The sequence below is a fragment of the Dama dama genome, chromosome 6 (assembly GCF_033118175.1).
Source record: "Dama dama isolate Ldn47 chromosome 6, ASM3311817v1, whole genome shotgun sequence".
Taxonomy (NCBI): Eukaryota; Metazoa; Chordata; class Mammalia; order Artiodactyla; family Cervidae; genus Dama; species Dama dama.
In genome coordinates this window covers 20,689,496-20,717,450 of record NC_083686.1, presented here as the reverse complement: position 1 = coordinate 20,717,450, position 27,955 = coordinate 20,689,496, and the positions used below count along the sequence as shown (strand labels likewise).

Below are 27,955 nucleotides of genomic sequence, written 5' to 3'. Positions count from 1 at the left end.
CTCGAACTGTGTGTTAATTAATACTAGGTTGGAGACCCCCCCCCCCCGCCCCCTATATATTCTGTAGCTATTGCCTGTGGCTGCTATAAATATGTCTAATTTACCGTTTATTTTTAATGATACTAAATTTTAATATTTGCTGTCAGCATGGAATTCCCCTCTGGTGAATCTACTCTATTAGTATTATATTAAAAACAGATTTCCTCGGTTCACAAAAAAAATACATGGCCTCTCCAGTTTAAAAAAAAAAAACACTCAGAAATTAGGATGAATTATTAATTTGTAACATCTGTGATTGGGTTATGTTACACTGAGAAAATCCCATGAGATGCAGGCAAGCAGTCCTCTTGAAAATGACTTCATATGTGAGCGCTCTGGGGACACAAGGCCAAGCACTGTGTCACCATGGCCTGTCCTTGATAAATGGCTGGATGGGGTCCATGAATTGTAAATGGAAACATTACTGGTGTCACTTACGCTTAAGGATGAAATGGTTGGTGCTCCCTTCTCAACAGATATTAGTTTACATTGTATATTGTGATTGACAGAGGCATGAATCTGTCAACAATCAGTCTGGAGGGTTTTTTTTTTTTCTGTCTCCCACTGAGAACAGCTTTATAAAAGCTTAAAGTCGACATGTGATTCCTTTCCTATTCCTTACTACCTTTAAATTCCCTAAAAGCCATTTGGGTTTCACTGAAATTAACCCCCCTCCCCCCAAAAAAGTTAGAAGTTATTTACTTTGAATATTAATCTCTGAAGAGGTTTTCATATAATGCATATTATTAGAATCCAAGGTACATGTCAGAAAAGCATTATTCACGAAAAGACTTGACTAGGCTTGGACTAGATCCAACCATCTGTGTGATCCCTAATATGAGTTTTTGAACATGTTCCAATATGCCTCTTTTCCCTAGATGTTAAAATAGGTAAAGTGCTTCTTAAGTGCAGAATTTGTTTGGTTTTTTTTTTTCAAATGTCTTTTCATAGCCTAGAGTTTTCAAGTATGGAGTATTTCATAGCTTGATTCAGAAGCTCGTCAGGAAAGTTCCAGTAATATCCTTTCTCTATTACCTACTTATGCATCACTGACTCCTTCGTACTAGGAATACTCTGTAAAGGACTGTGATGTTAACTGGTGAAAATGAAATGCCTCTTGAGTAAGGCAGATTAGTTTTATAAAATACACTAAAAAAGATTAAAATATGTAAATCTTTACACATGCAAATCCAATTTTCTTTTATATATTTCAGAAGAGTCCCTGAATCCCAATCCAGGCCCTTAATTCAGTGTGAGTTAGCCTGAAGTTTTTCTACTGTGAAAAAGTTTCCTGGTTTCTGTAGACTAGTGATCACCATCTTTTGCTTTTTATTCATTTACAAGGCTAATAATGACAAGATTATATAATCTCTTAATGAAATATATATTTTTTACTTTAAAATTTCTTACCACTTCCAAGCAGTCAATGATCTTGGTTAGTTTATCTTCAGGTAAATTCTTCAGCAAGGATACACTTCAAAATTAAAATGAAACCTTTATTTAATTATCTTCCTGAATAAAACTACAAATACACATCTCTACATAGATTTATACATGCATTTAAACAAATATTTTAATTTTTCCAAAGTAAACCTCCATATATATCATACATAAATAACTGAATTTCAAAACCATATTTCAAATATACTGAAATTATATGATCACATAAAACAGCAGACATTTATCCTAGGCAAATAAATAAAAATTGTAAGACACCATGAAAGGAAAATGACCAAATTTTGTTTGGAGAAAAAAAAATGTTTATATTTATTGTTGGCTTCTAAAGTGAATCACATCCAGAAATGTGTTCCACATTTCAATATCTCTTTTATTAGCATGAATGAGGTCCTCCACTTCCAGAGGAGGATCAGATTTTCATCTAAATCCTGTAATTAAGTTAAGACTGAATCCAGGGGGAACATAGGAATTAGCATGGAAATGATCTTTGATTATTAGTCATATTGTACAATCTTTTAAAATTAATGGTAGCCAGAGGCATGTAATAAGAACAGAGAAGGAAAAGAACATTGAAATTATTTGAAAAAACAAAAATTCCACTCAGTATTATTAACTAATCAATATGATTAAATTGTACTTTTAAAGAAATTTCTACTTTACCCATCTTCACTCAGGACTGTTGATAGAATTTCTGTGAAGTAAATACTTTTTTCTTACCATCTAAAATTTGACACCGCTAAGGAAAAAAATGATGCTGCTCCATAAATACACAATTGGGTCTGATTTTCAAAACGAGAGCTCTAAACTGATTCTTTTTTTTTTTTTTTTTTTTCATTTATTTTTATTAGTTGGAGGCTAATTACTTTACAATATCTAAACTGATTCTTGCACAGTGCTTCAGGAGGCATGTAGCCAGGAGCTGTGTCTAAGAACTTTTGCATCTGAATCATTTGTAATTGCCAAACACTGGAACACCCCCAGTGGTAGACCAGTAAATGTACTGTGGTTGAGTCAGCTGACAGAACTCTACAATAGAAGAAATGACTGCAGTAACCAAGTAGATGAAACTTAATAAAAGGAATTGAGCAAAAAAATGACTTGCAAAAATAATGCCAATTTTGTAAAATTCAAAACTAGGCCAAACCAAGCTATGGGCAAAATAATAAGGAATACCAAGTAGATGAACTTTAATAAAAGGTATTGAGTAAAAAAATTGACTTACAAAAATAATACCAATTTTGTCAAATTCAAAAGTAGGCTAAATCAAGCTAGAGGCAAAATAATGAGAAATACCAAGGTTATGATTACTAAACTTCAGATTACAGACTAAACCAAGGAGAGGAGATACCCCAAGGAAGGCTAGAAAATGACCTTAGGAGAGCGTATGAGAACCCCGTCAGCACTGCTAGCTGTCTACTTATATCGGGCAGTAGCTTGATGGCACTCATTCTGTTATTGTATCTTATACCTTACATATGTACTGTGCATCATTTGATGTATGTCAAATATTTCATAACATGCTCAATCACTCAGTAGGGTCTGGCTCTTTGCAACCTATGGACTGTAGCTTGCCAGGCTCCTTCAGTCCATGGGATTTTTCAGGCAAGAATACTGGAGTGGGTTGCCATTTCCTTCTCCAGGCAATCTTCCCAACCCAGGGATTGAACCCAGGTCTCCTATACTGCAGGTGGATTCTTTTCTACTGAGCCATTGGGAAAGAAAATGTAAATGGAAAAAAGCTTGTTGTATATTATGAAGCAAAGACAAATGTATTTCTCTAATATGTCTTCTTACAGATGAAAAGGTAAAAGGGTTAACCAGAACCTTTTTTCCTGTATAGTGGCATTTACTGCAAGGGAATACTTTTTGTTCCTTTGGTTTAATTGATTAGCATATGCCAATTATGAAAGTTCTAATTCTGGTCCAAACTGGGATCTATAATGTTAGTGAAAAATATCTCCTATGAGCTTATCACCCTTGGGGGTTGGTAAGGAAATTAATATGAGAAAAAAATCTTTAATCTGTCTCCCATCTATGAAGGCATAGATAAGGTTTATCTTGTTCACCACTGAATTCACCATGTTTAGGCCTGGAATACATATTGGTTGAAAAAAATGTATGAATGAGATAACAAAAGAAGAAAGGAAAGTAAAAAGGAAGGAAGGACTGTGCACTAGTAAATTCTCCTGAGTTCCTTCCACTGAGGCAGAACACAGTAGATTTCAAGGTAATGAACCACTAATGCCTAGCGGCTCAGGTTTTATCTCAGACATGATGCAACCCACAGACACTGGTTATTTATGTATCCCTGTTTGGTCCTTGCATTAGTTTTAAATACAGATCTGTGTTGCTCAGTTGCTGGATTTTGAGATAACCTGTGGCTCAGACAGTAAAGAATCTACCTGCAATGCAGGAGACCGAGGTTCAATCTCTGGGTCGGAAAGATCCCCTGGAGAAGGTAATGGCAACCCACTCCAGTAGTCTTGCTTGGAGAATTCCATGGACAGAAGAGCCTGGTGGGCTACAGTCCATGGAGTGGCAAAGAGTCAGACACAAATACTAAGGTAGACCCCACAACCTGATGGCTAAGGCGTTGATTAGCATATAGATAAGGCACCTGCTTGTCATTACTGCAGCTCTCTTCCAGGAGTCATTATTGTGTCTGGGAAAGAACATCAAAGAGAGTCCACATGAAAAACCTCAATGCCCGCAGTGTTCTACTGATTAACAATGCCTCCACTCCGTATTCACTGAGTCCTCACTATGGGCTAGGCACTGCACACTCCTAAAATCACTGACTCTGCAGGGTAGTTATGCAAGATAAACTTAATTATACTTAAAAAGAACTCAGAATTTATTTTTGGAAACTGTGGGATATTTTATTATCACTTGTCATAGGTTACATACTGTTACAGTACACATCGCAACTTCAGAGACTGTCAAATCTCCCCCAAAACACACAGAAAGATTTTAAATATGAAACTTATACTTTCCAAAAAATGTTTTTAATGTGTTGCTGCCTTTTTTTAGCTATAGGTACTTGTTTCTCTATAATGCATCTAAGCACTTGGGGGTTCAGAACAGTTTACAAAATGCATGTTTCAAGGCTCCATGTCATGATGGCAAGCATAATAACATTTTTGGCAAGTTAATTTGCTACAAATAATAGTCATTAGGAAGATAGTGTGGCTATGCTAATGAGAAAATGTCTCAGGTAAAGCAAATAAGGACAGTAAAATAATTTAATATTATTTTAAACAAAGCATTATTACCTCTTGTTATCGACTTTCAAATTATAGTATATCTTTAAAAGTCAACTGAGCAACCCAAATGAATATTTTAGGAATTTTTTGGACATTATTCTATACTATGTGAAATGACTCCATCAACACAAGGGCAAAATTAGCAAGAGAAATAAATCAGTGAAAAGGCTAATGGGAATGAAACACAAATTTTCATATATAGTGGCATTTACTGCAAGAAAATACTTGTGTTCCTTTGGCTTAATCATGTGGAAAATGCTTAAATAAAAAAAGCTATAGTAAAATAATTACTCTGATAAAACCAACATACCCACAGGATGGCTAGACTACCTTCTCTTTCTGCCATCAATGCATTACTCTTACCTTCTGAGGAAGTTTCTGTACTGTTCATCTCTAGCTTGAGCTGTCCTTCTCATTATATTCTGGAATACCTCTCGATCTAGTGCCCATGTTTTAACATTGGTAATAGCTTTAGAAAAATCAAGAAAATAATAAAACACTGTTGAGCTCTTACATTAAGAAAACATTCCAAAATGTTAATCGATAAATTTTTCATGTACTGTCATAAAATTATCTTTCTTGGAAAACGCATTATTTAAACACGCAAAATGGAAGGAAGTATGATGTAAAGAATAGGTAATTTTATAACATCATTTTTGGCTTTGAAATGAACCATGATTTGGAAGTGAGCAGCAAAAGATTTCCATTCTAATTATGTTTGCTTAGGATGATATTAAAATTAGTTTGCAATTCTTAATTATACACTGCATCATCGGGATGTATTTTAGATTTGGGCTATGATACAATAGAAAGCCAGCCAGCCTACATCTATTCCAGAAAGTGAAGAATTCACAAGCAGATAATTGAAAGTTAAAGGTCTCTGCTTGTGAGTCTGTTTTTATGTCTTTTTATGTTGTTTAGACACCGTTGCTAACGAGAGCCAATATATTTTAAGAATCTCTATGGTTACTTTTACATAAAATATATAAAATCACTTTCAAAGAGATTATGCAAGACAGTTTTTGAGACAGCCTTTTCATAGGAAAGACATTAAAAGCAAGAATATAATCTAAAAAGGAAGAGAAGTAAAAGTAGTCACTCCAAAAAATCTATATGAAATTATGATAGTGAGTTGTTTTTTATAGCAGTGATGAAAGCCTACAGAATAAACCAAAATCAAAATCTCTGGTTTACTAAACTTTAGAGTGAATTAGAATTATTTTGACACTCTTGTTAAAAAATAAAGATCCCTGGGCCCCATTGCCAGAGATAGTTTGGAGTGGAGCCTTAGAATCTGCATTTTTATCAAATACTGCAACAATGCTCACACAGATAAACTAGTCCCAAACACTGAGAAACACTAGATGTAAGTTAATTCAGAAAACATGATATGACCATGAATAAAGTCAATAAAAACAAGAACCCTAAAGAGAAGCAATTGAACTAATCTCAGAAATCACTCAGGAAAACTCTCATTAATTAATTCATATCCTTTTTGATATTTACACATTTTATTGCTATAATTACTTGTTCTGATTTATAATAGGGTCATCACCTCATGGAGAATAGAAAGCAAACATTCTGGATGAGCCAAAGACAAATATCTACATAGTAAAAAGTTGACATTGGCAACTAAAGCAAATACTAGAATCAATTATGTTTAAAGCCATATTCATATTTTAAATACAGGTATCCAATGGAAAGGTTTCTTTAAGCTTGAATCATTCGGACAAGTGCTTCAGTATAAATCCCTTTATGAGCATTGCCTTTCTATTAATAAAAGCATAAGGAGCACAGCAGAAGACAAAAAGACTCAGGATGCAACAGTGACTTCGACTGTCTTTAACACTGTGTAGCAATTGAAAACTACAGCATTTCTTCTTCTGTTACCTTTCACAGAGGCAGTTCTGGTACAGTTGTATAAAATGGCTAGCTCCCCAAACGTGGTCCACATAGGGATGGATGACAGCAATTTCTCCCCTTGGAACACCTCTAGTCGACCCTCTATCCAGTAGAATGTAAGAAAACACAAATAATCAAAATCCACTGAGATTCCATAAATTAAAAGAAAACAAGCAGAAGGTACACAAAGCATTCAGGTGAGCTATCTTACGATTCTCATTATAATAAAGTGGTTAGGAATGCAGACTGAAGCCCACTCTCTATTAGTTGATTAGCATAAAGAGGTACCCACTCTGCATGGGTTCCTTGTCAATAACAGAGATCAAGTTAATAACATTTACTTCATATGGTGGTGATAAGTAAGAATTAATAAATGAAGTCACTAAGAAGAGTGCTTGAGAAAAATAATAGCAAGAGAATTAAAAGACAAGCCACAGACTGAGAGAAAATATCTTTTTTGCAAAAGATACATCTGATAAAGAACTGTTTTACAAAATACATTAATTCAAAGAACTCTTAAAGTTCTTCAATAAGAAAACAGCCCAATTAAAACATAGGCCAAAGACTTTAACAGACACTCACCAAAGAAGACATACAGATGGCAAATAAGCTTATGGAAAGATACTCCACATCACATTTATCAGGGAAAAACAAATTAAAACAACAATGAAATATCACTCTACCCCTAATAGAATGGCCAAAATTGAAAACACTGACAATACCACGTGTTGGAGAGGATGTGGAGCAATGGGAACTATCATGCACTGCTGCTGGGAATGCAAAATGGTACACCCAGTTTGAAACAGTTTGGTGGTTTCTTACAAAATTAAACACACTCTCACCATACAGGATTAACTGGTTAAAGTTGTAAACACATGGGTATGCTGAAATGAGATCTCTCTATTAAACACTCAGTAGGATGCTGGACATATAGAAAGCATTCTATAAATATTAATTATTAACATCAGGATGATTTGACCAACAAATATTACTATTTCATGAACTCAATCTGTTATGTTTTCTACAAATAGAACAACCAATTTTGCATTTTTATAAATATGTGCAAAAAATCATTAAACAATAGGCAAATATTTGTTATATGATAACTGTAAAAATCTGTGAAACCCACCTGCCAGTACAAAGATATGGTTTCCTGGTTCTCCTTGCTTAATAATGTAACTCCCTTGCTGGTAGCTTCTCCCATACATGCATTCCACCATGTCTTTGATCTGTTGAGGATCCAATCTCTTCAGAAATTGATTTTTATTAAGGGCATCTGTAATGAGCTTCTTCTCACTGATGTAATGGAAAGGAAATGTTGAGTTACAATTAGTGAAAAATATCTTTATTCTTAATATTACTACCCATGTGTTTTTACAACTTTAACCAGTTAACCCTAAAGGATTTCAGCCCTGAATATTCATTGGAAGGACTGATGCTGAAGGTGAAGCACCAATACTTTGGCAACCTGATGTGAAGAGCTGACTCACTGGGAAAATCCCTGATGCTAGGAAAGACTGAAGGCAGGAGGAGAAGAGGGTGACAGAGGATGAGATGGTTGGAAGGCATCACCAACTCAATGGACATGAGTTTCAGCCAACCCTAGGAGATAGTGAAGGACGGGGAAGCCTGGTGTGCTGCAGTCCACAGGGTCCCAGAGTCGGACACGACTTTGCAACTGAATAACAACAATAACAATTTACAACTTTTCTGGCAAGGACAAAAATTCTTTTCTAGCTCCACCAACACTTGACCCTTATAACTACCATTCATTATGTGGAAGTTCTTTGAAAATATCTTTGAATATTTTTCTGCTAATCATGATGAAATCAATTTTATCATCTCTCTTAATTGTCATCATCACAAATGTAGCAATCTTCAAGATCTCTAGGTGCAATACTAATGGACATATGATTTTTAAATGGAAAGGGGGCAGGTCTATTTGATAGATAGAAGGTTATGTAAGAGTCTATAACACAGTACTCATTCATTAGTGTATACACATACCTAATTCTTATGGTGCTAGTCATTTTTATCTTATTTAACCCTCACTAGTATTCTGTAAGATAATGACTATTTCTACTTTTATATAAATAGACTAAAAGCTGGGATTCCCAGGTGGCACTAGCAGTAAAGAACCTGCCTGTCAAATGCAGGAGACTTAAGAGATGGCGGTTCGATCCCTGGGTCGGGAAGATCACTTGGAGGAGGGCATGGCAATCCATTCCAGTATTCTTGCCGGGAGAATCCCGTGGACAGAGGAGCCTGGCGGGCTACAGTCCATAGGGTCGCAAAGAGTTGGACACGACTAAAGGACTGAGCATGCACACACAAACTAAAAGTTGAAAAGCAATTATCCACCCCCACCCCCAGGATTTAAATCTAAGTCTATGAGTCTGAAGTCTGTGCCGCTTCCATTCCATCTCTTTCTTCTTCTCAACTGGAGAAGTCGCCTCCCCTGGGACTCATAAGGTTTTATCAGACATAAAGGGTGATGGTGACAGTTTCGTTTTGCTTATATTTTGACTCTTAGTATGCCTAGACTAGACAGAACCTACATTTACAATCTCACAGCATATTTAGTCCCCAAATCAGAGGTCCATTTGTTGATAATCCTAGAACACTTCAGTTTCCTTTGGAAAAGAAGTAGCTCAAAGCAATTACCTAATCATCGTCACCATAAATTTCAAATGTTCTAATTAGCATATTTTATTGGTAGTTATCTTAGAATTATGTGCTGGAAGAAAAGTTGTCTTGTGGGCTAAGTCAGAAACTTTACACAATATATTTGCATTCACTCAAATACAGTGTTGTTTTTTTTTAATCAGAGTTTTTTCCTGTATTTTTCATTCAAACTCTCTCCCATTCCTAGCTTTGTTGTGTAAAAATTGTGATCTTTTCTACACAGCAAGTTCTCGAGGGATTTCTCTGGGAGTCCAGTGGTTAGGATTCAGCACTTTTACTGCCAGGGCCCAGGGTTCAATCCCTGGTTGGGGAACTAAGACCTCACATGCCTCACGGTGTAGCCAAATTAAAAACAAAAGAAAGAAAGAAGATTCCCCAACCCAAAGTGAAAGTTCATGGAATTAGTACTTTATGATCCTCTTCATCAAGTCATAGGCTCCATGAAGGAAAAAAAAAAACAGTCCTGTATAGAAATTCCTTCTTCCCTATAGTGACTCCATCAGCCTCAGAGGCATCCAGACTCTCAGAGTACCTTGAAAACTTCCTTCCCCTTTCATATAATCTATCACCAAATCTTGTAAGTTCTCTTTACAAAATATCACTGTTATCCATTTTCGTTTCCACTTCCAAGGATGTCACCACATCCAAGAAAAAGGTTCTTAGGTCTGGATAATTTTAACAGCTTCCTTTTGGTTTTTCAGCATCTAATCTCTTACCCATGTCAGTCAGTTCAGTCACTCAGTTGTGTCTGACTCTTTGAGACCCCATGGACTGCAGCACACCAGGCTTCCCTGTCCATCACCAACTCCCGGAGCTTAATCAAACTCATGTCCATCGAGTCAGTGACGTCATTCAACCATAAGTCCTCTGTCATCCCCTTCTTCTCCTGCCTTCAATCTTTCCCAGCATCAAGGTCTTTTCCAATGACTCAGTTCTTCGCATCAGGTGGCCAAAGGATTGGAGTTTCGGCTTCAGTATCAGTCTTTCCAATGAATACTCAGGACTGATTTCCTTTAGGATGGACTGGTTTGATATCCTTGCCATCCAAGGGACTCTCAAGAGTCTTCTCCAACACCACAGATCAAAAGCATCAATTTTTTGGCACTCAGCTTTCTTTATGGTATGACTTTCACATCTATACATGACTACTAGAAAAACCATAGCTTTGACTAGACCTTTGTCAGCAAAGTAATGTCTCTGCTTTTTAATATGCTGTCTAGGTTGGTCATAGCTTTTCTTCCAAGGAGCAAGTGTCTTTTAATTTCATGGCAATTACTTACCCCTGTAAGTGGTAATTACAAACCCCTGTAGTCCATCCTATACCACACTATCAGATTAATTTTGGTAAAGAACTGGTAAACACACACACACACACACACACACACACACACACACACACACACATCCTATACCACACTGTCAGATTCAGTTCAGTCAGTTCAGTCGCTCAGTCGTGTCCAACTCTTTGCAACCCCATGGACTGCAGCATGCCAGGCCTCCCTGTCCATCACCAACTCCCGGAGTTTACCCAAACTCATGTCCATTGAGTCAGTGATGCCAACCAACCATCTCATCCTCTGTCGTCCCCTTCTCTTCCCGCCTCAATCTTTCCCAGCATCAAGGTCTTTTCCAATGACTCAGTTCTTCAAATCAGGTGGCCAAGGGATTGGAGTTTCAGCTTCAGCATCAGTCCTTCCAATGAATATTCAGGACTGATTTCCTTTAGGATGGACTGGTTGGATCTCCTTGCAGTCCAAGGGACTCTCAAGAGTCTTCTCCAACACCACAGTTCAAAAGTGTCAATTCTTTGGCACTCCACTTTCTTTAGAGTCCAACTCTATCAGATTAATTTTGGTAAAAACCTGACTTCACTCTGATCTCATTCTTCCTTTATCCACTAAAACCATTAATTCACTCAATTAATATAAAGTGAAAAAAGACTTTTGCAAGATGTTCTTGGGGGAAAGCTGTGAACAATACCATAAAAGCTCAAGCTTTCACAAGCCTTTCATGCTAGTGTCATATTCCAGCAAGTATTTCCTCAATGCCCACATATCCCAATTTCCCAAAACATGTTCCCAGAAGCACTGTTCCTTTATAAACAAAAATTTGTTGAGTTTAGACAATTTTTGGAATTCACCATGCACACTTTAAAGTTTCAAAGAAATCTTGCAGTAAACAAATCTGTTTAAATCAATGGTTTCCAAACCTCAACGTCTTCTTTATTTCTTTGTCTGGCTTAGCTTCTATTAACATTGCATGGAAATATTATGAAAAGACTTTTGCCCATAGAAGAAAATCAACATCCCACAATGTGGTATTCCCACATTTCTCATCACATGCATCCACTCTACACATCCAGTACTTACTCCCTAAAACAAATCCTTTGTTACAGATAGACTGGTGACCTCATTGTCTCCTAGGCCTGCCAGCTTCATCTTCAGACTTGGCATATGTTTTCTCCTTGAACTTAACTTAGTTTCTTTCCCCCTCGACCTACCAAATATTATACATCTAACAAGAAATCCATTATGACTGGTGCTGCCTGCATAAAGTAGCTGACACACCCTTTTATTCTATCCCAAACTCCTAGAATACGTGTTTTAATGCCCATTCACCTCAACAAATTTACTAAGCATTTACTAAAGACATAAAAAACAATTCAGCATGGTCCACAGCCTCAAAGAGTTTCTAGATACTTTTAACTTAGTTTAGTACATAAACACATTATAATATTCTTTTAGAAAAGAGTTCTATGAGTTTTTCTCCAAAGTAATTCATAAATTCTTGGACAAGTGAGTCTTATCTTGAATTTTCTGTTTACAAAGCTACATACAGTAGTGATTAAGTGTATGAACTTTGCCACCCTTCTCTAACTATGATATAGGCCAACCATTATAAGCACAGCTCTCCCTGCTCACATGAAACAAGTATAAAAACTGATTGAAATATATATTTACAAACCTGCTTGATAGCATTGGAGACCTATCAACACAGCAACAGCTTGATGAAGGATGATCAACAGAGAACATGAACTTGACATTCACCTCTTCTTTTCCCTTTAAGGCATTTACTGATTTGTAGGCAGCACTGAGCAGAGTTTTGGCAGCCTCAAAGACTTTGGAAGACACAAGTCAGTGTTTAAAACACGCCAAGATAGATCCTAGTAAACCTAGGATTACAGATGGGACATCAAAAGAGCTGTAACCCAGAAGTAACGACTAACCCAAACAGGAATAAAAGAACAAAAAAACTAACTTTAAAACTACAAATCCTATTTTGCCTAAAATTACTTGCCCCTGCTTAACTGCCTGTGAGAAGCAAAGGTAAATCTTCCTGTAAGATGTTTACAAAATCTAGGGCTCAAATTTTCTCTACATTTTTTCTATATGGAGTACCTGGCATGACATAAAAAATTACCAGGCATACCAGGAGAAAAGATCAAATGGATGGAAATGAAGAGAAAAAAGACAACAGAAACAGATCCACAGTAGATTAAAAAATTGTATGTATCAGGTAAAAACTGTAGTATAACTATGTTTAAGACAATCAAGGATAAAATGTAAAATGTCAACTGAGAAAATGAATCTTTTTATGAATCATATAGAGATTCTAGAATTCTTTTTCATTTATTTTTATTAGTTGGAGGCTAATTACTTTACAATATTGTAGAGATTCTAGAATTTAAACACGCAATACCTGAAGTTTAGAACTCAATAGATGGGTTTAAAATCTAATAAGTCACAGCTGAAAAAGATTAGAAAATGAATTGGGCAGGCAGAATATATCCAGATAGAAGACTGGATAGAATCTAGGATAGAAAGAAGAACAATAAAAACAAAAGCAAAACATAGGAGACATATAAGGCATGATAGAGAAGTTGAGCATATATGTAACTGGGCCCCAAAGAAAGGGAAAAAATTAGTCTGAAACAATCTATGAAAGCATCATATCTAAGAATTTTCTTAACTCAGTGAAAATGTATCAAGCTATGGACAAGATGCACAACAAATGCCAAATAAAATATATACATAAAAAAGCATGCTTAGTCCCATCATAGCTAAATTACTGAAAACCAATACAAAAGAAAAATCTATAAAGCAGCTGGAGAAAACAGGCATTATTACCTTCAAATGACCAATAATAGGACTGACTTACTCGCCAACATAAATTATGGAGACCAAAAGACAATGGAATATCTTCAAAGTGCTTCAGAGAGCCTAGTTCAATATCTTTACCCAGTGAAAAGAGCCTTTAAAAATTAAAGGAAAATGAATACATATTCCAAATACAGTTCCACTGGCAACAGACTTAACAGAGAACGAAAATGATCCCAGAAGTTAGAAGAAAGAAAGAATGGGAAAAGTAAAATGTGGGTGACTAAAGGAAGCTCATCTTCATAAAAGAGTAATAATAATACCTTGTAAAGGGGGCTTCCCTGGTAGTCAAGGGGCTAAGACTCTGTGCTCCCAATGCAGGGGGGCCTGGGTTGAATTCCTGGTCAGTGAACTAGAACCCACATGCTGCAGTTAAGAGTTTGCATGCCACAGATAAAAGATCTCACATGCCGCAACTATTCATAAGACCTGGGGCAGCCAAATAAATAAAAATAAATATTTAAAAAATAAGAATAATACCTTGTAGAGTTTGATATACATGATAAATGTATGAAAACAAGAGCCAAAATTGCATGATCAGTAAATGGAGTTAATATAAATTTAAGGTCTCAGTATTGATAAAACTATTAGTCTATATTGGAAATTGAATACATTAAGAATGTATGTTACAATTTGGGTAACTCCTACAAGATGAGTCTAAAAATCTTTAACTAGAAAGCTAACAGAAGAGAAAATGGAATAATAAATATACTTAATTAATTCAAGAAAATGGGAGGTAGAGAAAAAAGAAATCAAAGTGAAACAAATAGTAAGATGCTAAAGTTAAACCCAAACATTTTTTGTTTACATTAAATATCTCAATTAAAAGACCAGATTGTCAGATTGATAAAAACAAAGAAAGACAATACCAAGTATATGTTGCTTATAAGAGGTATACCTTAAAGATAATAATATAGAAAACTTCAAAATAGAGAGGCAGAAAATGATATACTATGTAACACCAACTATAGGAATGGGTGTGGTTTAGTCACTCAGTCATGTCCAACTCTTTTCAACCCTATGGACTGTAGCCCGCCAAGCCCCTCTGTCCATGGAATTCTCCAGGCAAGAATACTGGAGTAGGTAGCCATTCCCTTCTCCAGATCTTCCTGACCCAAGGATCAAATCCCGGTCTTTTGCATTATTGGCAGATTCTTTACAGTCTGAGCCACCAGGGAAGCCCAATTATAGGCAACCCACAGAGATATCACAGGTTCAGTTCCAGACAGCCACAATAAAACAAATATTGTAACAAAGTGAGTCACATAAACTTTTTGGTTTATCAGAGCATATAAAAGTTATCTTTACACTATATTGTAGACTATTAAGTGTGCAATAGCATTATGTCTAAAAAAACTGTACACATATTATTTAAAAAATGCTTTCTTGTGAAACCATGCTAACCATCATCTGAGCCTTCAGTAACTCACAGTAGTAATATCAAAGAACACTGATCGCAGATCACCATAACAAATATAGTAATAAAAAGTTTGAAATACTGTGAGAATTGTCAAATTGTGATGCAAAGATAAGAAGTGAGCAAACTGTTGGAAAAATGGGGCACCTACAGACTTGATGAACATGGGGTTGTCACAAATTTTCAATCTGTAAAAAATGCAGTATCTTAAAGTGCAATAAAGTGAATGCACAATAAAACAAGTTCTGCCTATGTAAAGAAAATTTTCCTTGATACAGGAAAGTAGGCTTTAATGAAAGATACTATTCCTAGAAACAAAGAGCAATATTTTACATTGATAGCATCAAGAAGATACATATATTTTAAATCTTTATCCATCTAATTAGATGTCATCAAATTAACCAAAAAAAACAACTGACAAAATTAAAAGAAGAAATAGACAAACACAATCATTTTGGGAGATTTAACACATCCCTCTAAGTAACTAATAGAATAAGCAGGCAAAAATTAGTTAGAAAATAGAAGATCTAAACACTTGACTATCAAACTTTACTTAATCTCTTGACTTAATTGACATTTTAAAAAGCTGTATTCCAACAAATTCAGAATGCACATTCTCTTCAGTGACATGTGGAACCTTCATGAGAACTGACCATATGAAGATCATAAAGCAAATCTAACAAATTACACAAGATTGAATAATACAAGCATGTTCTTTGAAAACAATAGAAGCTAAAAATCTAAGCTAGAGATCAGAAATAAAATCAATAAAAAATAATCAGAAAATCCTCAAATATATTTCTGAACAGCCCACTGATTAAGAAAGATTAAATCATAAAGAAGTCAGATAAAATTTTGAAATAAATGATAAAGATGTGATTTTTCAAAATTTGTGGGATTCAGTTAATTCAAAACTAAGAGGAAAACTTACATTATTAAATAAATTACAAAAGAAAACAGAATAAAAATGAGCAACTTAAGTGAAAGTGATTTAAAGAGCTAGAAAAACAAAAGCAACTGAGCTTAAAAGAGGGAAAGGAAATAAAGAAACAAGAAGCAGAAAATAACACAGAAGGAAAAAGTGCATTGAAGAGAATCAAAACAGCTCAAAATACTTTATTTAAAAGTCTAATAGAATTGATAAATTCATGGAGAATGGGGCAGTGGTGGGGGGAAGGTTAGGAGGGTGGGGAGAAAGAATAATTGCCAATGCTGGAAATGAGAAATGAGACATCACCGTAAATATCACAGATATGGAAAATGAGGGAATAGTATAAATAACTATTTTTTAAATTTAGATTAAAAGAAAATTCCCCATAAAAATACAGTATATCAACACTGAAATTAAAAGAAAAAAAAAAGAGAAAATCTGATTAGCAATAAATAGATAAAAACTATTTCACAAAGAAAATTCTAGACCTAGAATTCTATCTTTAAGTTTTCCAGATATTTAAGGAAAAAATATTATTAAGCTTATATAACCCTTTCCAGAAAATAGAAAAAAATTTTCCTACTTATTTTTTAATGCAAGAATGGCCTAAAAAAAAAAAAAAAAGAATGGCCTAATAACAAAAACCCATACTACAAGAAAAATTAAAGGTTAATATCCCTAATAAAGATAGGTACAAAGGTCAAAAATAAATACATCTAGACCAGACTAAAAAGCAAATAATTAACCACATGAAAAGGGTAAAGGAGTAAAATATATATCAAAATCTTATTGAATGAAGAAAAACTATTTGATAAAATTAAACACCCATATATGTTTTAATTTTTTAAAAAAGCACTTAGTAACTTAGGAATAGAAGGGAATTTTCTTAATCTGATTTTTTTAAAAAAATCTGTAAAACAAAATAAAAGCAGAAAGTATCATATCACTTTCTGGAAATGCTTTCCTTTAGATATTAGAAATGGGACACTTCAATTTCACCCTGAATAGAGTCTGAGCAAATTTAATACAAAGAGAATAAAAGAATCAAAAAGGAAAAAAGTGTATCAAAGATATAAACACAGGAAAAGAAGTAATAAAATGCCATCCTTTCCAAAAAACATGGTTATATAAATGGAAAACTCGAAAGAATATACAGGTAAAACTATCAAAATTGATAACTGATTTCAATAATCTTGCTGGATTCAAGGTCAATAAGCAAATTCAGTTGTATTTCTATATCCCAGTAGCAAAGTAAAAATGCAAATTTTTAAATGACATCATTTTTAAAAGACCAAAAATATCAACCACATAATATTATATATAACAAAAATGCGTAAGCCTTCTACAAAGTACAAAATAACAAGAGAAATGAAAGAATATCTAAATAAATGGAGGCATAGTAGCAGATCATGAATGAGAAGACAATTTTTTTAGTGATCTCAATTGTATTCAAATTGATCAGGTTCAATGAAGTCTCGATAAACACCCTAAAATTTTTTTTATGAAAATTGACAAGCAATTTCTAAAATTCTTAGTCATAAGAAAGCCCAAGAATAGCCATCACAACACTGAAGAACAATAACAAAACTAAAAGACTTAAAATAATGGATATCGAGCATTATTATTAATCAAAAAAATTGAGAGACTATACTCTTGGCACAAGGATGGACAAAGAGACCTTTGGACCTGCACAGAGAGACCTAAAAGCCATCCAAAGATACATAGATACTTGATTTATGACAACAGTTGTACTACCAAGCTACAGGGGGAAAGCAGACATCAACAGAGGATACATAAATTAAAAGCATTCACCCTTGTTAAATATCAAGAAAAAGCAAGTCAAAGCCACAATGAAACAGCACAACATACACATACCATAAACATACCCACCAGAACAGCTCAAATGGAAAAGACTGACAATGCTAAACGCCAGTGACAATGGGGAGTAACAACACTCATACAATGCTGGTAGGGGTGTATATTTGTTCAACCATTTTGGAAAACTACTCACAGTATTTGGCAATCTATATTAAATGTGAACTTAGATAAAATGTACCAGCGAGCAGTTCCACTGCTAAGTATTTTCGTTGTTGTTCAGTTGTTAAATCGTGTCTGACTAATTGCTACCCTATGAATTGATTATAGCCCACCAGGCTCCTCTGTTCATGGGATTTCCCAGGCAAGAATAGTGGAGTGGGTTGCCATTTTCTTCTCCAGGAAATCTTCTTGACCCAGGAATCAAACCCACGTCTCCTGCTTGGCAGGTGGATTCTTTACCACTGAGCCACCTGGGAAGCCCACTCCTAGGTATACACCCATCATAAATCATATATAAATAAAAAGACAAGTGCAAAACGGTTCATGGCAGCATTATTTAAATTTGCTAAACACCAGAATCAACCAAATGTCTATCAATAAGTAGAACTGAAACTGTGGCACAGTCACGCAACAAGCAATATAGAGCAATAATAGCGAACCATTGCTACACACAATGTCATAAATGACTCTCCGTATATAAACTAAAGAAGTCAGACTCCATAGAGTCCATGTCTATAATTCCATTAACATAAAGTTAAAAAATAGGCATAGTAATCTTTGATAATACCAGTGCTACTTTTGAAGTGGGCTTCCCAGGTGGTGGTAGGGGTAAAGAATCTGTTTGCCAATGCAGGAGATGTAAGAGACGCAGGTTCGATCCCTGGGCCAGGAAGATCCCCTGGAGGAGGACATGGCAACCCACTCCAGTATTCTTGCCTGCAGAATCCCATGGACAGAGGAGCCTGGAGGGCTACAATCTATAAGGTCACAAAGAGTGGGGCATGACACATGCACATTTGAAATAGATAATGTTTAGGGATTGCATGGGAGCAGAGGTGCTTCTGAGGTCCTGGTAAGGAAGATTCTATTTCCTGATCTGTTTGGAGGTTACATGGGTGTGTTCACTTTACAGTTTGAGCACGTTAATTAAAAACTCATTTAAAAGCTAAAATGCATATATGGCTTTGGAGGCAGAAGATCCTAGGTTCAAATCCCAGCTCTGCCACTTCCTAGCTGTGTGACCTTGGTCAAATCACTTAACCTTTCTGAACCTCAGATTTCTCCCCTATAAACAGAGCTGAGAAATCATAACCCATGTCATACAGATACTATGCACATTAACTAAGATAAGATGCCAATATATTCCTAATAAATGGCAGTAATAGTTGTCGTCAGCAATAGTAGTAATAATAGCATGCTTTTGTGTGGGGAAGGGTGGGATGGGAAAAGTTCTGGAAACCGCAAAGAAGCACTGCAAAGACCCTATGCTCAGTTTAACGTGCCTCCAATAGGGCTGGATCTCGAATTAATGCCCATCAGTGGCAGTGTCCATTGGTAATCCTTCTGTAATCCTTTTATACCCCCAACTTATATAATCAACATTCTTTGAAGCAATAAATTCCTGTCCTCTCTGTTGCTTCAGGAAGTTTAATTTGTCAAAGTCCACTGACAGTTCTTGTTAAGCTAGGCTCTCAATCTTCCTTCACTGGTCCTGTTTACTACAGGCAGGCCCCTGTTCTCACTGTTTGTTTTCGTCAGGTCATAGAATGTGTCTTGCAAACTTCTTTGCACAAAGCTCAGTGCCCAGCAGGGACCAGGGGCCTCCACCTACCTTCTTATCTGTCAAGTATTTCTTGTGAGTACAAAGGCCAAGGCAAATTTACTTGTGTGGCATTTCATGGCTTAATCGCATATACAAATAGAAAGCATATGATAAGGCATATTTGTCGAGGGCCCAAGATCTAAAGCTGTAATACCAGGGCTTGATTTCTAATTCTGTCCCTTGTGAGTTGTGGAACCCTGGGCAAGTCACTTAATCTCAAGTTTTCTCAGCTGTAAAATGACAATAAACACAGTCCACAGGTCATAGGATTTCTATGAGAATTAAGTCAGTTAACCATACAGAGCCCTAAGAATATGGCCTGGCACATGAAATATATTATAGAAGCGATAGTGGTACTATTGTAGGTCTGCAAGTTACCAGCAACTTAAAAATCTTTGAGTTCAAACAGCTCTAAAAGCGCTATACTTGAGATCCACTGCTATTTATCAAAGGAGACTCTTCACGATGTGAGTAAAACTTCTGACAGTCCAGACCCCTCGTCTGTTCAGCCTCCCTATGCTCAGGGTAGCCCAGGCTCACAGATCTCCAGATGCGCCAGGCCACTGTGTCTCCCAGCCATCCACTCCTCCTCAAAGCCCAGGTCAACGCCGGCTCTTCAGCGGAGGTTTCCTTGATCCCACAAAGCAAAGGGTGCTCCTTCCCTCCTTCACACACCCATCTCTTAGGACATCAATCACACAAGACTGCAATACATTTTCATTTCCCCAAAGAGACTGTGATCTTCAAGGGTGTGACTACCCTTTCCTCATCCTCTACCTAAAATCCAGAATGGCACCTGGCAAGACATAGGGACCTAACAGAACTAACACTAAAGCACATTTAATTTCCACCTTAAAAAATCTGGGTACAGAGAGAAGAGTGGAATGGGAAATGCCAGTCACCCACAAAACAGGCACAGAAAATAAGCAAGATAAGGCTTCTCTGCTGACTCAGATGGTAAAGAATCTGCCTACAATGCAGGAGACCTGGGTTTGATCCCTGGGTTGGGAAGATCCTCCAGAGGAGGACATGGCAACCCGTTCCAGTATTCCTGCCTGGAGAATCCCCACAGACAGAGGAGCCTGGCGGGCTACAGTCCACGGGGTCACAAAGAGTCGGACACAACTGAGAGACTAACACTTTCAGTTTTCACTTTCTAAACTTTTTGAGTAATAAACCAACAAGAAATAATAGCTAACAAATGCACACGTTTATAACTTGAGAAGCTAGCATGAAAAGATGAGGTCATTCCGTGGGTAATCAGAAAATGAGCATGACTTCCTCCTGTCAACCCTCTTACCCTATATGGCCCATGTAATTAAGTATAGTTGTAATTTAATCATGTTTACTGTTACTTCATGCTTACAACATTTCTCTCTCCCTTTCTTAAATGTGTGCAGATGATCCAGTTCCTGGGAGCATCCAAGAATAGACTTGAACAATGAAATGTTGAAAACAACCACAGCTTCTAAGGCCGTTAATCTGACACACACAATGATGGGCATTATCATCATTGTGCTGCGTGGTAATTAGGTAGAAATGGTAAATAGTTCTCTTAGACGTCGGTAATGAGCATTGCTCTTAAAGTGTCAAATTGAATATTTCTGGGGTCAGCTGCAGGAAGGCCTGTTCCTATAACAAAATGGTTCTCAATTGTCACTGCACATTAGAATAATCAAGGGACCGTCTGTAAATCCTGATACCCAGGGTCCTCACCTCAAACCGATTTAATCAGATTCCTTCGGGGTTGCACCAGGACATCAGTATTTTTTAATACTCCCCTGGTGATTACAATGTGCATTTGCACTTAAGAATTACAGTTGTAAACAAGAAAACACAAGGGAGTCGGAAGCTGGTTTTTTTCCCTCTATTTTCCCACAGTGCTGGGAACAAGCCTCCATTGAAGGCTCAACAAGCAATCAATCAGTTACTATTAAGAACTTAGCAGTTGATTAATTAATAATCAATTGGTGTTCATTTTTCACAAGACTTTGCTATATTTGACTGTCCTTTACAAGATAACCAATAAATACAGGAAAATGACAATCATTACTCTTATCTCCTTCTTCCCAGCATCCTATATGGAATCTAAAACATCCTGGCACTTAGGGACATGCTTTCAAATCAGCCTCAGACATTTATTTTTTTCAACTGTGGTAAAATACACAACACTAATTGTACCATCTCAACGATTTTTAAGTGCACAGCTCAGTGGCATTAAATGCATTCCCAACATTTTGCAACTGTTGCCACTGCCCATCTCTAGGACTCTTCTCATCTTCCCAAACTAAAACTCTGTACCCATTAAACCATAACTAAAACTCTGTACCCATTAAACCATAACTAAAACTCTGTACCCATTAAACCATAACTAAAACTCTGTACCCATTAAACCATAACTTAAACAATAACTCCTCCCAGCCCCTGGAAACCCATTCTACTTTATGTATCTAGGAATCTGACTCTCTAGGTACCTAAGATAAAGTGGAATAATAATATTTATTATTTTGAAGCTGACTTATTTCACTTAGTATATTGACTTCAAGGTTCATTAATATTGTAGCATGAAAAGGAAGGGTTTCCCCCCCTCTCTCTTAAGGCTGAATAATAACTCATCATATGCATACACTTCATTCTGTTTATTTATTCATCCATCAATGGGCATTTGGATCATGTGAATATGCTGCTATGTACAAGACTCTGGGCTTTTTATATATGGCTTTACATATCCAGCATGGCCAACATTCTTTGCCAGAGAATCTTACACCAGAGATGCAAAGGCGCTGGTATGGTGCGCAGAACTCTAAGACGGCCCCATGATCTCTATCCATCTGGTGTCATGCTCTTATGTAATTCACTCCCCTTGAGTGGAGAGGGAATCTGGGACTTGCTCCTCACCAACAGAATATGGCAACTGTGATGGTAGGGTTGGCCAGTGTATGTTATGTGAGACTTCATCTTTTTACTCAACAGTGATAAGAGATTCTCCAGGTGGCCTGAAGTAGTTAGTGGCCTTGTTGGGAGATGGCCCCTATGTAGGACATATGTGACCAGGAACTGTGGGCAGACCTCACACCAGGAGTTGAGAGCAGCCCCTGGCTGACAGCCAGCAAGAAAATGGGCACCTCAGTCCTGCCACCACAAGGCACTGAATTCTGCCAACAATCACTGGAGCCTAGAGAAGGACATCCTCCTTGCAGAGAAAGCTCTAAAAAGGAACACAGCTGGTGGACACCTTGACTGCAGCCTTGTGAAACTCTGAGCAGATGACCTCATAGCCTTGACTCCTGACCCACAGAAATGCTAAGATAACAAATATGCATTGCTTTAAGCTGTTAAGTCTGTGATAACTTGTTATCCAACAATAGAAAATGAATACACCAGAGTTACTCTGAGTTTCTAGTTCCAAGAAATATCAAGTAGTATCTTTCCCTGCTCACTTTTTACTTCTCTTTTTCTCACCTTATCTGGAGAGAAGAGACTAGAAGCTACTGATCTTTTCCTCCATATTTCTCAGAGTTTGATAAAAATTGGTGCCTGAAATTTACTAATTACAATGAATGTGTCATGACAAACAAAAATTAAAAGGAATTCAGGAGTTCCTGATCATTCACACTTTAATATGAATTACATATAAGTTATCTCCTAGCCATTCCTGACCATAGATCTTGAAAAACAAAAACAAAAAACTCTGTCAAACAAGACTATGTTGAAAAATCTACAACTCAGCAATGCTTCCAAGGAAAGTTGGCATGGAGGGGAGCAGACAAATCATCTTAAAATAAGACTTTAAAAAAGAAAGAGGTTTAGGTAAAAGATAATTACAACAAATGTATCTTTCACATAGAAGGTACTTCCAGAGCCTAAAAACTTTTCCTTGGCTTTAGATTTTTTTTTCCTCCTTCTTGAGAATTCAACTGCAGTTTAAAATGCTAGAAAAAGTCAGCAATAGGAGCTAAGCTGCTCAGATTTTGCAGCTCTGGAAACGGACTGCACTGGGAGAAGTCAGCGGTGATGCCTCCCTCTGATTGGACAGGCTAGGAGAAAAGGCCACTGTCTTCTCATTCATACTATTTCTGCCACACTCTCTCCTGGCACTCTAGCAAGGAAATGGGCAGTGTCTGGAATGGCATGAAATGTGTGTGAAGGAAAAAATGGGTCAGGAAAGAGTAACGCCTTTCAGAAGACACTTAGAAGTCATAAGTGAGGAGGGCTGCAGGCTCTGTCCAGCCCCCCAGGGCAGGCACTCAAAGCCAACCCTCCTATCTATTTACAATAGCCAGGACGTGGAAGCAACCCAAATGTCCATTAACAGAGGGATGGATAAAGAAGATGTGGTACATATACACCATGGAATATTACTCAGCCATCAAAAAGAATGAAATAATGCCATTTGCAGCACCATGGATGGACCTAGAAATGATCATACTAAGCCAGACAGAGAAAGACAAACACCAAATTATATCACTTACATGTGAAATCTAATCATACAAATGAACTTACAAAACCAAAATCAAGTCACAGATACAGAAAACAAACATGGTTACCAGGGGGAAAGGTGGGGAAGGAGAGAGCAATTGGGAGATTGGGACCGACATATACACACTACTAGATATAAAAGGATACGAATAAGGACCTGCCATATAACACAGGAACTCTGCTTAACACCCTGCAGTGACTATGGCCTTCCCTCATGGCTCAAACTGTAAAGACTCTGTCTGCAATGCAGGAGATATGGGTTTGATGCCTGGGTCAGGAAGATACCCTAGAGAAAGAAATGGTTACCCACTCCAGTATTCTTCCCTGGAGAACTCCATGGACAGAGGGGTCTGTCAGATTACAGTCCATGGAGTTGCAGAGTCAGACACGACTGAGGAACGACCACTTTCACTTTTTCAATGATTTATATGGGAAACGAATCTAAAAAAGAGTGGATATATGTATAATGGATTCACTTTGCTGCACAGCAGAAACGAACACATTTTAAATCAACTATACACCAAGAAAAATGAAAACAACAACAACAACAAAGCCAGCCCTGCTATATTCACCTGAAGTAACTTATTTAGAGGCAAGCAGATCCACAAACTGCTATAAATATCCTGTAAGTTAAAAAGAGAGCAGGCAAAATATCATGAGTGCAGGTTTCAGAGTTGTTCTGATTAAGTGGCAACAGTCTTGGCACCTAGGTGAGGGTTACCCAGCTTCAGGAACTACTGAAGACCAACATGGGCTAGTTAACTTATGCTTGGTAAGCCTCATACTATAACACTCACCCAACAGGCCTGCCTGGACTATATTAGGTACTAGAAATTGGTACTTATGGCCACTGATACTAGTCTAATCATGATAGTGGAAGAAAATTAGGAGCAAACAAAATAAACATCTAAGTGAAAGAAATGAGGGAGAGAAGACAAAAAGAACTAAAGAAAGAAAAGAACAAAATTAAAGAATTCAATACCCAGTAAACATCTGTTGAACTGAATGTGTTCATCTGAAGACATAAAGGGAATTATCCAGCCAAGGATATTGGGTCAAAAACGGCTGTGGGTTTTGCATAATATAAAAATATCATAGAACGTGCTATAACTCAGGAATGTCAAACGCCAGGCGAGGGCAAGGGGGCTCCGAGTTAGCTCGATACTTACAAAAAGCGCTTAGACTTTTGATTCCTCACAATGATTAGTCCTCGAGTCCTGAATGTTTCCTGAGGCTTAATTAAACATTTTCCCTAACATCTAGCGACTGATAGACTGGGAGATATGAGGATAAAGTGACCATAAACCAAGCTGAAGGTAATTTGAGAGGGTGACAGACAACTCAGTGGGGTACAGGGGGAGAAGAGCCCAGGCCCTTTGGCTTCTAGAGAGAAGGAAGAAAAGGCAGGGTGGGAAGTGACCGGGGCTGGGTGCTGAGGTTGAACAGCACTCCCCATCCCCTCCCCCACCACTGCCCACCCCCAAGGAGAACCATTCACTCTGAAGGCTGCACGCAGTGGTAGAAAACACAACTTTCTCCACCAGGCAGACTCACATTGGCAACTTGGTTCAGCAGATGACCTTGAGCAAGCCGCTGAGTGCCTCTGTTTGGTCCAAGGTTAAAGTTAACACCTACCTCATCAGGTGAGTCTCCAGTCTCCATGAGATAATGAACAGGAAACTACAGACCTCTAGCAGTTAGCCAAACACTTGGTCTTCTCACCCCATTCCTGAGTAGCCAGCTCTGACCTGGATGTCTAAATGCACATTATTGCTATTAAACATAACCTTCTGATTTCAAGCATTCTGAAAACTCTTAGCAGACACAAAATCCAGATCCCTTCACCCACAGTTTCAAGGCCATCATATCACCTCACAACTGGAGCTTTCTCTTTTACCTTCCCTCGTATTTACTGAGAGCTTTTGCTTGCTGAAGACACAGGTTAAGACAATAGTCACAAGCATATGCAAGAATGTTGTTAACTGTCCAACTGATAATTAGGAGTCTGTACATACACTCTTAAAAAAATTCTCAATAATCTATCTATGTAAAATGTAAATAAAGACCCTCTCAAAACAGCAACATCCAACTCACTACCTCCTGGAAGGAAAAAAAGGTTTCTTTCCCTTCCACACTCAGTAAAAATTTCCTCCACTGAAAACTGATAACAGGGCATCACTTTCTCAAAGCACAGTTTTCAGGAAGAAATAACAATAGCAGGGAGCTGTTTGCAACCATACCAAAAAAAAAAAAACTTAGAAATGTATCTATTTGGTGGCTCAGAGGGTAAAGCGTCTGCCTGGAATGAGGGAGACCCCGGTTCGATCTGAGGGTCAGGAAGATCAACTGGAGAAGGAAATGGCAACCCACTCCAGTATTCTTGCCTGGAGAATCCCATGGACGGAGGATCCTGGTAGGCTACACTGTTTCCACTGTTTCCCCATCTATTTCCCATGAAGTGATGGGACCGGATGCCATGATCTTAGTTTTCTGAATGTTGAGCTTTAAGCCAACTTTTTCACTCTCCTCTTTCAATTTCATCAAGAGGCTTTTTAGTTCCTCTTCACTCTCTGCCATAAGGGTGGTGTCATCTGCATATCTGAGGTTATTGATATTTCTCCCAGCAATCTTGATTCCAGCTTGTGCTTCTTCCAGCCCAGCATTTCTCATGATGTACTCTGCATTTAAGTTAAATAAGCAGGGTGATAATATACAACCTTGACATACTCCTTTTCTTATTTGGAACCAGGCTGTTGTTCCATGTCCAGTTCTAACTGTTGCTTCCTGACTTGCATACAGGTTTCTCAAGAGGCAGGTCAGGTGGTCTGGTAGGCCCATCTCTTGAAGAATTGTCCATAGTTTATTGTGATCCACACAGTCAAAGGCTTTGGCATAGTCAATAAAACAGAAATAGATGTTTTTCTGGAACTCTCTTGCTTTTTCGATGATCCAGCAGATGTTGGCAATTGGACCTCTGGTTCCTCTCCCTTTTCTAAAACCAGCTTGAACATCTGGAAGTTCATGGTTCACATATTGCTGAAGCCTGGCTTAGAGAATTTTAAGCATTACTTTACTAGCATGTGAGATGAGTGCAATTGTGTGGTAGTCTGAGCATTCTTCGGCATTGCCTTTCTTTGGGATTGGGATGAAAACTAACCTTTTCCAGTCCTGTGGTCACTGCTGAGTTTTCCAAAGTTGCTGACATATTGAGTGCAGCATATTCACAGCATCATCTTTCAGGATTTGAAATAGCTCAACTGGAATTCCATCACCTCCACTAGCTTTGTTCGTAGTGATGCTTTCTAAGGCCCACTTGACTTCACATTCCAGGATGTCTGGCTCTAGGTGAGTGATCACACCATCATGATTATCTGGGTCATGAAGATCTTTTTTGTACAGTTCTGTGTATTCTTGCCACCTCTTCTTAATATCTTCTGCTTCTGTTAGGTCCATACCATTTCTGTCCTTTATCGAATCCATCTTTGCATGAAATATTCCCCTGGTATCTCTAATTTTCTTGAAGAGATCTAGTTTTCCCATTCTGTTGTTTTCCTCTATTTCTTTGCATTGATCGCTGAGGAAGGCTTTCTTATCTCTCCTTGCTATTCTTTGGAACTCTACATTCTATAAATATGTATAGAAAATGTTCTTTTTCAGATTATTTTCCAGTTGAGGTTATTATAAGATATTGAATATAGTTCTGTGCTACACAGTCAGTCTTTGCTCTGAACAGACTTTTTTTTAAGTATTTATTTATTTGGCTGCATTGGGTCTTAGCTGCAGCATATGGGATCTAGTTCCCTGTCCAGGGATCAAACCTGGGCCCCCTGCTTTGGGAGCACAGAGTCTTAGCCACTAGATCACCAAGGAAGTCTCCCGAATAGATAGCTCATTTCTTGGTTTTGAATCCTACTTCCAATAGTAAAAGCTGTGTAACCTCAGGCAATTATTTAATTTTGTATGCCTCAGTTTCCTCATATATAA

At 37.3% G+C, this 27,955-nt stretch overlaps 1 protein-coding gene across 5 annotated transcripts in view; it reads right to left on the bottom strand.

Annotated features, from left to right (window-relative positions):
• Positions 1-27,955, bottom strand: part of PRKG2 (protein kinase cGMP-dependent 2) — a 120,147-nt gene that overhangs the window by 73,732 nt on the left and 18,460 nt on the right. For 3 of the 5 annotated variants that reach the window (XM_061145714.1, XM_061145713.1, XM_061145712.1), the window contains exons 3-6: positions 7,792-7,958; positions 6,651-6,764; positions 5,124-5,229; positions 1,450-1,513 (exon numbers count right to left, since the gene is read on the bottom strand). In XM_061145714.1, coding sequence (XP_061001697.1) covers positions 1,450-1,513; positions 5,124-5,229; positions 6,651-6,764; positions 7,792-7,958 — 451 coding nt within the window. Of the gene's footprint in view, positions 1-1,449; positions 1,514-3,899; positions 3,921-5,123; positions 5,230-6,650; positions 6,765-7,791; positions 7,959-12,311; positions 12,437-27,955 lie in introns of those variants that run through there. The other 2 variants (XM_061145715.1, XM_061145717.1) reach the window with 2 other exon arrangements.